Source organism: Carcharodon carcharias, chromosome 13 (assembly GCF_017639515.1).
Source record: "Carcharodon carcharias isolate sCarCar2 chromosome 13, sCarCar2.pri, whole genome shotgun sequence".
Taxonomy (NCBI): Eukaryota; Metazoa; Chordata; class Chondrichthyes; order Lamniformes; family Lamnidae; genus Carcharodon; species Carcharodon carcharias.
The window spans coordinates 92,863,795-92,876,553 of record NC_054479.1 but is presented as its reverse complement, the minus strand read 5'-3'; the positions used below and the strand labels follow the sequence as shown (position 1 = coordinate 92,876,553).

At 40.3% G+C, this 12,759-nt stretch overlaps 1 protein-coding gene across 5 annotated transcripts in view; it reads left to right on the top strand.

The window, feature by feature from the left end:
* Positions 1-12,759, top strand: part of plekha5 (pleckstrin homology domain containing, family A member 5) — a 410,437-nt gene that overhangs the window by 370,538 nt on the left and 27,140 nt on the right. For 3 of the 5 annotated variants that reach the window (XM_041202944.1, XM_041202945.1, XM_041202939.1), the window contains 3 exons: positions 2,061-2,181; positions 7,684-7,808; positions 8,491-8,715. In XM_041202944.1, the coding sequence (XP_041058878.1) occupies positions 2,061-2,181; positions 7,684-7,808; positions 8,491-8,715 (471 nt within the window). Of the gene's footprint in view, positions 1-2,060; positions 2,185-7,683; positions 7,809-8,490; positions 8,716-12,759 lie in introns of all 5 variants that reach the window. The other 2 variants (XM_041202941.1, XM_041202940.1) reach the window with 1 other exon arrangement.

The window sequence follows — 12,759 nt, the reverse complement described above, 5'->3', positions numbered from 1 at the left end:
AGTCATTTTGACACAAAATATTGAATTATTCAGCAATTCAAATTAGCCAACATAACTAAAATATCAATGCCAAAATGTTATCTAGTAATTATCTAGTGATTTGAATTAGACGACTTTGAATTGAGGAATGGATTGTAATACATTATTTGCTTTCATATATTTTTGGAATTAAAATGATTGAACATGATCATGAGTTGATTTGCATACATAAACAATGGAAGAATATTTGGCATATCTCAAACTCTGTAGTGCATTTATTATATGGACTCTTTAGGAAGATGAAACAGCCCCTCCTCGCCCTCCTCTTCCCCAGTTATATGACCTGACAGAGAGGGTTCCCACAGTTCCCCCTCATCCCAGTGAGAGCATCCTTTGGCCTAGTTCTGCCAGAAACCTGGTGCATCAACCAGACGAAACGAAGATCCACCTTGAACCAGAAGACCCAAAGAAAAGAGCAGATTCTGTAAGTGGCTGCTTATTGCCACTGTTTGCCTGTTAAACCTGCTCCACCCACGTTTCCCTTCTCATTGTTTTATGTCATGTGATTATTTTGCTTCCTCATTTTTTATTTAGTGGCTTTATTTTTGTCATTGGTTCAATTTTTTTTTGGATTATCGTTCATGAATAATGTAGCTGCAAATGAGCTGTCTTGCATAATTGTAGCCAAAGAGATCAATTTTTAAATAAAACCTAAAACGGAATTCTTCCTGTCAACTTTGTTTATAATTCTATCAGTCCCAGGGTGTCTTCTGGCAACTGGATAGTCTCACTCCAAGTGGCCTGTCCCAGCATCAGCAATCATTAAGAGATATCTTACAATCTCTTTTTATTCATGTGTCACACATTTAGAAAAATTAAAGCTTTGGCTAAAGATTTCTGAATAAACGGAGATTCTGAACTAAACAGAATTATGGATTTTAGGTTTTTAAAAAATTAATGAATTTGCTTAACCAACTAGGTTGTAGTGTATTTTTGCAATTGTTTAGATGCTGTACTTGGTGGCTTTCAATTGCTTTGCAGCAGGACAGCTCATTTAATGAGATTAACTTTAACATGCTACTTTAAAAATGAAACCCATCAGTGGGATGCGTATTAAGACTGCTGTTATACTACAATTAGACTATCTGAATCACTAGTATTTCTGGAATGTACTGTGCAGCTGCTGAACCCGCTTTAAACTGTAGATTATACATTACATTAAATTCAGTAACACAAGTTATGCAGATGCTTGGTTAAATGTGCAGAATGCAGCTTCCGTGCTAATGTTCCATGTTAATCGAGGCAACAGCGTGCTGCATGTAAAAATAAAATTCTGGGAGATCCAGTGAGCTATTTATTAAAAATCTGGCTTTGCACGAGTCTGGAGTGCAAAATCCAATCCTGTGAGATTACCAAAGGAGGAGTTCATGCATCTCTAGGCTTTAGTTCTCTTGAAAGTCAGAATAAGACTTTTCCCAAAGTTTTTAAGACTCCACTAGAGAGAGATTGCCATTCAGTGTTGATGCATAAGGAAACCTGATTTGCAATGATACCAAAAGGGTAATATAACAGCAGCCCAAGCATTCACTCTGCAAAAAGCCCAAACAACTTAACTGACTTTCAAACTCATTTTATTATTGATATAAGACTCCTACTACCTTTTGAATGTTCCTTAATTTTTAAAAATATATAAAATTAAAATAGACATGTCAGTATTCACAACCAATTAATAATTTTGCAACAATCCTAAATTCAGAATAAGTAGCTGCATATTTTTCAAGTTATGCTATTTGACTTAAGATTGGATCAAAGCAGAGTGAAAGAAATGATAGCCCTGATTATACCTGCATTTGTACACATTTTGTAATTTTTCGATGCATGGGAGGTTATTTAAATTTTTGACTCATATCAAACATTGCTACCCAAACAAAAGAAAATGTATACAATTTTCCATTTGTCTATTATTGGGCTAACTATCAAGATTTTAAAAATGGTCCATATTAGAACTTAACTGAGTTTTGAGAGCTTAAAAAATTATTAGATGAATAATCTACTTAACAGGCAATACTTTACAACTACAGGGTCCTGATTATCGACTGTACAAGAGTGAACCAGAACTGACAACTGTCACAGAAGTTGATGAATCAAATGTGGATGAGAAATCAGAAGTGGTGCCTGACATAGAAAGTGTCGCATCTAAAGGTAGTATGTAGCGAATGGGATTCATGTGTCCAGATCACATTTAGCCTGATTACATGTCCTCGATTATATTCAGATTGAGTGTACCCAGCCTATAACTAACCTGATTGAAGATGGCTTACTATGTTCTTTATCAACAGATAACTCAAACTTGACCCATTTAAACGTTAATATTGTTAGGACTGATCTCAAATGTAGATCTGCTTTCACACAGCTGGTTTTCAGGACAATTTCACAGTAATCTTCTATTGTTGAAGCCAAACAGATGTCAAGACAATAGGCTGAAATAGGAGCATAGAACAAGAGTAAGCCATTTAACTTTTTGAGCCATTCAATGAGATCAGGGCTGATCTGTGACCTAACTCCATATAATCCACCTTTGTCCCATATCCCTTAATACCTTTGGAAAGCAAAAATCCATCAATGTCAGATTTAAAGTTTACAATTGACCTAGCATCAACTGCTTTTGCAGATGATAGTTCCAAACATTTTCCACCCTTTGTGTGTAGAATGGTTCCCTAATTTCACTCCTGAAAGATCTGGCTCTTATTTTTAAACTTTGCCCCTTAGTCCTTGAGTCTCCAACCAACGGAAATATATTTTTTTCTTTATCTACCCTATTTGTTCCCTTTACTATCTTGCAAACTTGGATCAATTTACTCCTTAGCGTTCTACGTGCTAGGGAATTTCACTCTAGTTTGTGTAATCTGTCAGTAATTTAACCCCTGGAGTCCATGTAGGATTCAGGTGCACTCCCACCAAGGCAATCATATCCCTCCTAAGATGGTAGTAGCCAGAACTGCTCACAGTACCCTGGGCTTTGTATAAATGAAGTATAACTTCTAACTCACATTGCATTCTGTTCCTCTAGATATAAAGGACAAATCCCATTCACGCTTTTGGTTATATTCTACACTAGTTGGTGACATTTTAATAATCTGTGTATCTAGGCCCCCAAGTCTTCATTGTTTCTAGCTTTTCACCTTATATAAAGCATGCTATTCTATCCTCTTTAGGCCCCATTTGTGCACATTGAAATACATTCTCCACAGTTTTGCTCATTCAATTAATCGGTTAATATTTATTAATAATTTTATGTCCCTATCTACATGGCCACCTATCTTTGTGTCATTGATAAATTTGGAATTGTGTCTTCTATCCCATCATCTAAATCATTAAAGAATACAGTGAATAATTGAGGCCCCAATGCAGACCTTTGCGGGCCACCAATAATCACATTCTGTCAATTTGAGTACCTGCCCATTATTCCTATTAACAGTCTCTTATGAAGGACTTTATCAAATGCTTTCTAAAGTTCATATAAATAGCATCCATAGACATTCCCCTGTCCTTTACTTTAGTCTTAGTCTTGTGTGATATTTGCACTTAGATTTTTTTTGATCAGGTCACCTGTGGATGGAAGAGCGTGGTTATATGCCTATGGAGTTCCTCTCACACAACTTAAAATGCCCCAGGGTCAAGTAAGGAAACAGAACTGATGTCTAAGGACCAACTGTCCTTCCTGTTCTCCTAACTAACCAGGATCGACTGTTGGAAATGTGGGGAAATGGGAGAACTGGCTTACTAAATCTTCATGGGGCAGTTCACTAACTTAAAGTCAGCAAGAAAAATGCATTTCCTGACAAGAAACCCATACTTAAATGATCATTTGTACCAATAGTAACCTAAGTAGACTATCAGATTTGTAATTTATTTTAGTTGAATTTCCAACACACTTACTGGCTAATAATGAATCCAGAATGATACCTTTGTGTTTTTCTTGCCACACTGTTCTTTTCTGGGAACTCAATTGGGCTGATGAGATAAAACTATGTTGCTCGATCCTGTTAGTTACCAAGGAGACAGCTCTCTGTTGATTTAAACCAAGGTCCCTTCTGTCCTGAGGCATATCACCTCTGAGTTGGTAACAGGTCATCTTGTGGTTTCTACATGCCTCTATGACTGTGTAATAATAAATAAAATAGCCTTCCAATATGTGTCCTGAACCCTTCAGCATTCATTATCATGCTTTGTATTTCACCATTGTTACTTGTATTTTGTATTTGTTCATTGGATGTGAATATTGCTGGCAAGGCCAGCATTTATTGCCCATCCCAAATAGCCTTTGAGGAGGTGAAGGTAAGCCACCACCTTGAAACACTACTGCCCATGTAGCTTATGTACATCCACAGTGCTGCTAGGAAGGAAATTGCAGGCTTTAGAACCAGCAACAATGAAAGAACAACAACGGAGTTCCATGTCAGTATGGTGTGTGAATAGGAGGGGAACCTGTAGGTGGTAGTGTTCCTATATGTTTGGGCCCCAGGTGGTAGAGATCAGGAGTTTGCAAGGAACTGTCAAAGGATTTCTGTTGAGGTACTGCTGTGCATCTTGTAAATAGTACACACTGCATCTATGTTGTGCCTGTGGTGGAGGGAGTGAATGTTTAAGGTGATAGATGGGGTACCCAATCAAGCAGGCTGCTTTACGCTGGATGGTGTTGAGCTTCTTGAGTGTTCTAGCTGCACTCCTCCAGGTAAATGGATAGTATTCCATCACACTCCCAACTTGTGCCTTGTAGATGGTGGATTGGCTTATGGGAATTATGATGAGTTATTGCCTCAGGATTCCCAATCTCTGACCAGCTTTTGTAGCCACAGTATTTATAGCCAGTCATATTCTGGTCATTGGTAACCCCAGCATGTTGATAGTGGGGGATTCAGCCATGTTGTAATGTCATTGAGCATCGTAGGGAAATGATTAGATTCTCTTTTATTGGAGATAGTCATTGTCTGGCATTTGTTTGGCACGAATATTACTAGCCACCTATCAGCCCAAGCCTGAATGTTACCCACGTCTTGCTGCATGCTTCAGGATCTCGAGGAGGTGCAAAATGTACTGAACATGGTACAATCATCAACCAACTTTTCCACTTCTGACCTTATAATGGAGGGAAGATTGTTGATGAAGCAGCTGAAGATGCTTGCATCTAAGACACTACCCTGAGGAATTCCTGCAGTGATGTTCGGGGGATGAGATGATTGGTCTCCAACAAACACAACCACCTGCCTTTGTGCTCGGTGGTATAACTCCAACCAGTGGAGAATTTTCCCCCTGATTCCCATTGACTTCAGTTTTGCTAAGACTCCTTGATGCCACACTGAGTCAAATGCTATCTTGATGTCAAGAGCAGTCACCCTCACTTCAACCTGGAATTCCACTCTTTTGTCCATGTTTGGTTCAAGCTATATTGAAGACTGCAGCCAGGTGGCTGTGGTGGAAGCCAACCTGAGCATTGGTGTCTAAGTTATTGCTGAGTAAGTGCCATAAGATAACAATGTCAGTGACACCTTTCATCAATTTGCTGATGGTTGAGAGCAGACTTATGGTGAGATAATTTGGTTGATTGGATTTGCTATGCATTTTATGGACAGGACATACTTGGGCAATTTTCCACATTGCTTAACAGATGCCAGTGTTGCAGCTGTACTGATACAGCTTTACCCGGGCCGCTGCTAGTTCTGGAGCACGAGTCTTCACTTTGACAGCCAAAATGTTATGAGACCTTATAGCCTTTGCAGCATCCATTACCTTCAGCTGCTCCTTAACAACACATGGAGTGAACCCAACTGGCTGAAGACTGGCATCTGTGATGCTGTGGACTTCAGGAGGAGATGGATGATCCACTTGGCAACTCTGGCTGAAGATGCTTGCAAATGCTTCAGCCTTGTCTTTTATGCTGATGTGCTGAGCTCCCTTGTCATTGAGGGTAGGTATGTTTGTGACACCTCCTTCTCCAGTTAGTTGTTTAATTATCCACCGCCATTCACAATTGGATGTGGAAGGACTGTAGAACATTGATCTAATCCATTGATTGTAGGGATCGCTTTGCTCTGTCTGTAGCATGCTACTTCTGCTGTTTAAGGTGCCTGTAGCCCTATGTTGTAGCTTGATTAGCACCTCATTTTTAGGTATGCCTGATGCTGCTCCCATGTGTTGATGGATTGTACCTAATGTGTGGGTAAAGTGAGTTAGCCTGCTTCTTGCTTTTAGTGTGCTTCCCATTTTCAACCTACACTGCTAGTTAGCAGCAACATGAAAGGAGAACCAAATGCGTAAGTCTCTCTGTGTCAATACATAGCCTCTCCATCTGCAAGTCCACTGCTGTCGTCTTCATGGTGACACACAGAAACTTGGTTCCTCACAGCCCCAGGCTAAAGCTTCAGAGCAACTCTTAGGAGTTTTTGTTCCCAGATAATGTAGTATACAGGCTTGCCCAGGCGCTCCTGAACCAAACTCCTAGTTTTGGGAAAATAGCTGTTTTGTGGATACCTTGGTAGTGTTGAAGGCTAATGGAGTAAAACCTGACAGAAAGTCTGGAATGGAGCCCAAAAGTGGACTGACATCTTAATATGTCAGTTCACTTTTCCAGCAACTCCTGCAACCAAGCTGATGGACCCAATTGGGGAGGTCAGGAGCGGGGGACCCTGACATGTCAACAGCCAGGGTCTCCAAGAATTTTCTGCAGCTTGCGTGTTGGAGAGGACACTGTTAATGCACTGTAGCAAAACTGCAAACATGGGAGACAGCGTACGTGGTGAGCGCAACTCATTTGGTATAGCGAACAGGTGATACGGGGCTGTCTCCAACAATGGTAAGAATCATCTCATCCTGCTGGTCATCCACTGCCCACCTCAAGCCAGGCAGCCCCCAACTAATAAGGTGCTGACCCTTAAAACTAAATAGTAGGGGTGAGGGATCAAGTGAGGGAAGATGAGATGAATTAAAGAGACAGGACAAGGCAAGACAACAAGGTAGCATTAAGGAAATTGATAACCTGAGTGTGGTGGGAAGGGACAGAGCGTACATACTTAAGAGTGCGCCAGCAGATAAGACGAGAGGTTGCAGAAATAATAAAAACACAGAATTAAAGGCACTCATTCTGAATGTTGTGTGTATTCAGATAAAGGTTGATGAATTGGCAGCACAAATGGGAGGTATGATCTAATTGCTGTAATGGAGATGTGGTTGCAGAATAACCAAGGCTGGGAACTGAGTGTTGAGGATATTTGACACTTAGGAAGGATAGGCAAAAGGGAGGAAGAGGTGGGTAGCGCTGTCAATGAAGCCCAAGATCAGTACATTAGTGAGAAGGGTTCTTAGATCGGAAGATCAAGATATAGAATCAGTTTGGATAAAGCTAAGAAACAAGGGGCAAACATTGATGGGTGTTATTATTAGGCCAGTTTCCAGTTGCAATAGTGTTTGTGAAATAAAAGTGCATCTTATAACTAATAACCTTTTTAAAAAATGTGTTTTTCTTCCTATTTTGAACTTTTTAAAATTTGTTGGTTTCTGCTTGCCGGCTGGATTTGAGAATGATGAATGTAAACTTATTATTATTTATCTGGAATGTTCAATTCGTTACATGAGATGGGCGGTAAAGTTTTTTTAAAGCTAATTTAAGCTATTTAAGCTATTTAACAGAGCTTTCACATATTGCAGGTTTGTCTTTTCCAGTTGGTATAGTCCCTCCTAGAAGCAAATCCCCAATGCCTGAATCTTCCACAATTGCTTCTTACGTTACATTAAGAAAGCATAGAAAGGTGGATGGAGCTGGACCTCACATGGTATGTATAAGGAGACTACTGTATGAGAATAGTGTAAATTCAAGTACAGCACACGCAAATTTTGTGTAACTTGTGGATAGTTGTTTTTTATTTAGACATAGAATATATAATTCCCTCCAGGGAAAATTACATTTTTAAAGTTCTTCAACTTATATTGAGAACCATGTGGTTCTTGTAATTTTTATCAATCGGTTATTCACAATTCTGAAAAGTGTGAATGCACGTTTCACTATTAACTGGAAAGAGGAAATCCAAATATACAAACTACATTCTGTTTTTATATCTCATGCTCTTCAGCACCCCAGTATGACTCTTCCATGTTCCCAATCTGCAGAGTATCAACTGCTTTTCCTTCCCTTATTTAAAGCTTTGCGACTTCTCAGGTGAAGAATATTAGAATGCTGCACAAACTGATGGTCGTTGACAATTTCTGTGGACCTGATAAATTTGGTGATTATAAATAAACAACGTGCACAGTAGCTCAAAACCTACACAATTAGTGTCCTACAGCACTGCCAAAAGGCTGGATTGGGAGCAGGGCATGTTGATTTTGAAAATAAAATGAATTAGATGAAAAATAGAAGCCACAGATATTGGTCCACTGAAAATAAGGAATTTCGTGTTTCTTTTCCCTCAATAAAACATCATATTAGTTAATTGTAATTCAATTCTATTAATGCAGGAAAGACCCAAGAGTGCAGTTGAGCAGCTTTTCCTAGCAGAAGGTCCTCGACCTCGAATGAGTGTTGAGGAGCAGCTTGAAAGGATAAAACGTCATCAGCAAGCTTCTCTAAAAGATAAAAGGAAAGGATTGAGTTTGATAACTCTGCAAGATCAGTCACCAGCAAAGAGTCTTTCAAGAGAGAAGAACCAGACAAAGCCAATTCATTCTGGAGACAAGTATTCAGTAAGTTCAGTAATTGCGTTTGAGGAAATGATTTTGGGGGAGGGGGGTTGTGGACTGGGGGGCAAAGAATAACCAGGTGATGTCACCCTGTCCATTTTTTACAAAAACACAAATTTATAGCCCAAGACCAACTTTTCTTCCAACTTATTGGTGTAAAGCATGTATTTTTTTATTTTAACTTTTGTGTATTAGATAGGGATCCAGAAGCCCTTACACCCATCTGTTAATGTGCAAGTTAATCTGCCGGTCAATTGAAGCACTCTGCTGTTCAGTATATTAGTTCTGGTCAGAATCAGAAGAGTAGGGCAGGATGTTTCACTCAAGCATGTTTCTCTCACATGACCATCAATTTTTAAAATACATATGTTTCCATTTAATAAATTGGCTGGCAGGACTTGTACATAGTCTGTGAATTCTGTTGTTTTGCAGATGCATGCACATGGTTTGACTTGGCCAACTAGTGACCATCTTCTTTGGGGATGAAAGGGGAAGAGATGTTAAATGTATCTGTTTGGGGCCAAGGTGCTCTGAGGTGAAAAACCTTATGATGACAATTATGGAGTGAGTGAATCCTTTGTGGCAGAGTCAGTTATCTGACCCACAAACCCAGACAATTCGCAGTAATCTATTGACCAACCTGAAGAAGAGTCATACAGACTCGAAATGTTAACTCTGTTTTCCTCTCCACAGATGCTGTTAGACCTGCTGAGTTTTTCCAGCATTTTCTATTTTTGTTATTGACCAATCAGTTTCACTTAGCAGTGGTACTAGAGGGGTGGACTTGACACAGGCAGCTGAGATTCCTCCCACTTGTTTCCTGATGCATGCCAATGTCCGAATGGGTCGGTTGGTCAAGGCTGGACAAGTAGCAAGAAATTTTACCTGTGCTCTGTGTAAGTAAAGCACATCGTATGAACTGTTTAGACTTGGAGCCCAATGCACACATGGGAATTTCTAAACTTCGGCTATGCTGATCCATGCCCAAGCTGTCATGCAATAGGTAAACAGGGAGACATATTTGAACAGCATTACCATTACCTCTGAGTTTTTCAGTCATTTGTTTGGGAGACTCTTAAATGTGGTGATAAGTTTCCATATGTGCCAGACATTTGGCTGACTCAAAAAAAAAAAAAGTGACCTGGCTTTGTTGAGTCTGAATGAACACTGCAGAATTTTAGGGCATTCAAATGGTCTTTATGAATTTTGGTGCTAGGCAGTAATTTTAAATTTGCTTCGGATGTCTATTTGAATGTGTCAGTGGATATGTCATTTACTAACTGAATTAGTCACATTGCCAATCCCAGTGCCCTTAATGACTAAGACATCACCTCCTTGAGGCATTTTTAATTGTGGGGATTAATTCAGGCCTAGCTTCTCACCAGTAAGTCACTACTATTTTTCCATGGACATTTTGTTTTCATTAACCTCAAATCTTCAGGCATGATTAGGAGCCCCTATTTATGTATGATGAAAAACAATTCCACATATCCATCTCGTCACTTACTCAATACCAGAGAGACTGAATGAGCTTAACTAGAATGGCCCCCTCACAATGTGGTTTTTCTGAAATATGGTGAGTGAAACTAGAGCTTGTCCTGTGCAACAATCAGACACTTTTTAAATGAGAGACTACCTTCATACTTATATCTTTTTAAATATAGAGATTGGTTTAGAAACAATTTTGAAACAAAATACAGCACTCCTTTCAAATAAGCACTTCACACATAATTATACTGTGTTATACATATGAAGTAAGGATTAGTAACTCTGAATTTTGGTAATTCATCCAAAGTGAAACACTTGGCAGAATGTCTCTCAGAATTTGTCACACTGCAAGGTGATGTTTAAATCTCTGCAACTGGAGCTTAGTGACTAGAAGAATTAACAGCAGTTTCACTTTTGGCAAGTAAGGGTTGGTCTGTAAAGAACGAAAAGGAACGGATCATTATATGTCTGGCCAAAGTATATTAAAAATAGAATATTTTCTTGCTATTTTAATATCAGCTTTTCTTATATGAAGAATGGAATTTTTGGTGTAGTTGAAATTTTTGAATTATTTTTTCAATTGTTAACTTTGAGATGGATACAGCGTTGCTTAAAGTCCTCGGCCAAGGTTTTGTTCCCACGACTGGGGTCCCCACTCCCTGTCGGAGAACAGTTGGGAGCTCTACACCATTTCCTCGGGGTAGAATTATTTAAGAATTGGCCATCGTCAGGCCTTCCATTAGATTTAGGATCCTCTGGGGCTGGAAATCCAGCCTCCCCAAAAGCTGCCAGCCAGTCGGAGGCCGGCTGCTCTCCATTGCCAGCAGCACCACTGAGAGTGGGCGTGCTACCAATAATGCTGCCAGGCCCAGCCTGAGGATTGACGCTTGATTCCAGGACACAGATCGGTGGGGCAGCATGGGGGTCATGGGGAAGGGGTTGCCAGATATGAGGGGGTTGGAGGCATATGCAGAGGGATGGCTTTCAGCAAACAGTCCTTTCTTGTTGCCAGGCCCCTTAAACAGGCACTGAGTGACTATCAACGAAGGTCTCCCATCCCCACCATGAGTACGCAGATAAACCTGACAGGGTTGGCTGGGAGACCTTGAGGAGGCAAGGGAGAGCTGTGCTTGTCGCATTTAATCCCTGAGCCACTACTGAATTCCAGTGGGCACAGGGATAATTGGTATCAAGTGGCTCATTAATGAGCCCTTTTTGACCCCTTTTTGCTTTACTGTGGTGTGGACGTTGTTGACAAAGCCAGCATTTGTTGCCCATCCTTAAATGCCCTTGAATTGAACATTTCAGAGGGTAATTAAGAGTCAACTACATTGTTGTGGGACCAGGAAAGTGAACCAGATGGGTCTTCATGACAATCGATGATAGTTTCATGGCTACCATTACTGAGACTAGCGTTATATTCCAAATTTATTAATTGAGTTTAAATTCCACCAGCTGCTGTGGTGGAATTTGCATTAGCCTGGGCCTCTGGATTACTAGCCCAGTGACATTACCACACCACCATCTCCCCCTATGCCTAATTGACATCCCACTGCTGATGGGTGAGATTCCTGCTTCAGGCCCTTCCTGCCCCCAACTTAAATGGGAACAATTTTCCCAACACCGGAAATCCGATGCAGGTGCTCCCGATTCTCCCAGCATCCTCGCCATCATGCCCCCTCCGGTGGGTTCAATTAAATTCCACCCATATGTCATCAATCCTGTACCCGATAGGGAGGTACAATATACAGATGTTGCTTGCTGCTACGGAGTAGCATTTAATACATACAGTTTGTGATGGTGATTATAAATCATTCTGAAATTGTAATAAATTCAACTGCTATCCAGTATCTTTTATTGATGAAGATAGTGGCATAGTGGTAATGTTACTTTTTAAATTTATTCTTTCATGAGATTTGGGCATCACTGGCTAGGCCAGCATTTGTTGCCCATCCCTAATTGCCCTTGAGAAGATGGTGCTGAGCACCACCCCTGAACTGTTGCAATCCATGTGATGTACGTAAACCTCTAGTGCTGTTAGGAAGCAAGTTTCAGGATCTTGACCCCACAACAGTAAAAGCCTAGGTTGATGCCACATGGTCTTTCTGGTATCATTCCTTTTTGACTTTTCTGCAGTGGCTTGGTACAACTGAGTGGCTTGCTTGGATATTTCAAAGTGCATTTAAGAGTGAACCACGTTGCTGTGTGTCTGGATTCACATCCCAAGCCAGACCAGGTAAGGATGGCAGATTTCCTTCCCTTACCAGTTCAGTGACATTACCATTATGCCACTGCCTCTAGTAATAGGCAAGTAGTGCAGAGGCCCAGGCTCTGGGGACAGGGATTCAAATGCCCCCATGGCAATTAGTGGAACTTAGATTCGATTAATTAATAAATCTGTAATGAAAAGCTCATCTCGGTAATGGTGACCATGAAAATATCGGATTGTTGTAAAAACCCATCTAGTTCATTAATCCCTTCTAGGTAAGGAAATCTGCTGTCCTTACTTTGCTCCAGCCTACATTGACCCCAGACCCACAGTGATGTGGTTGACTCTGA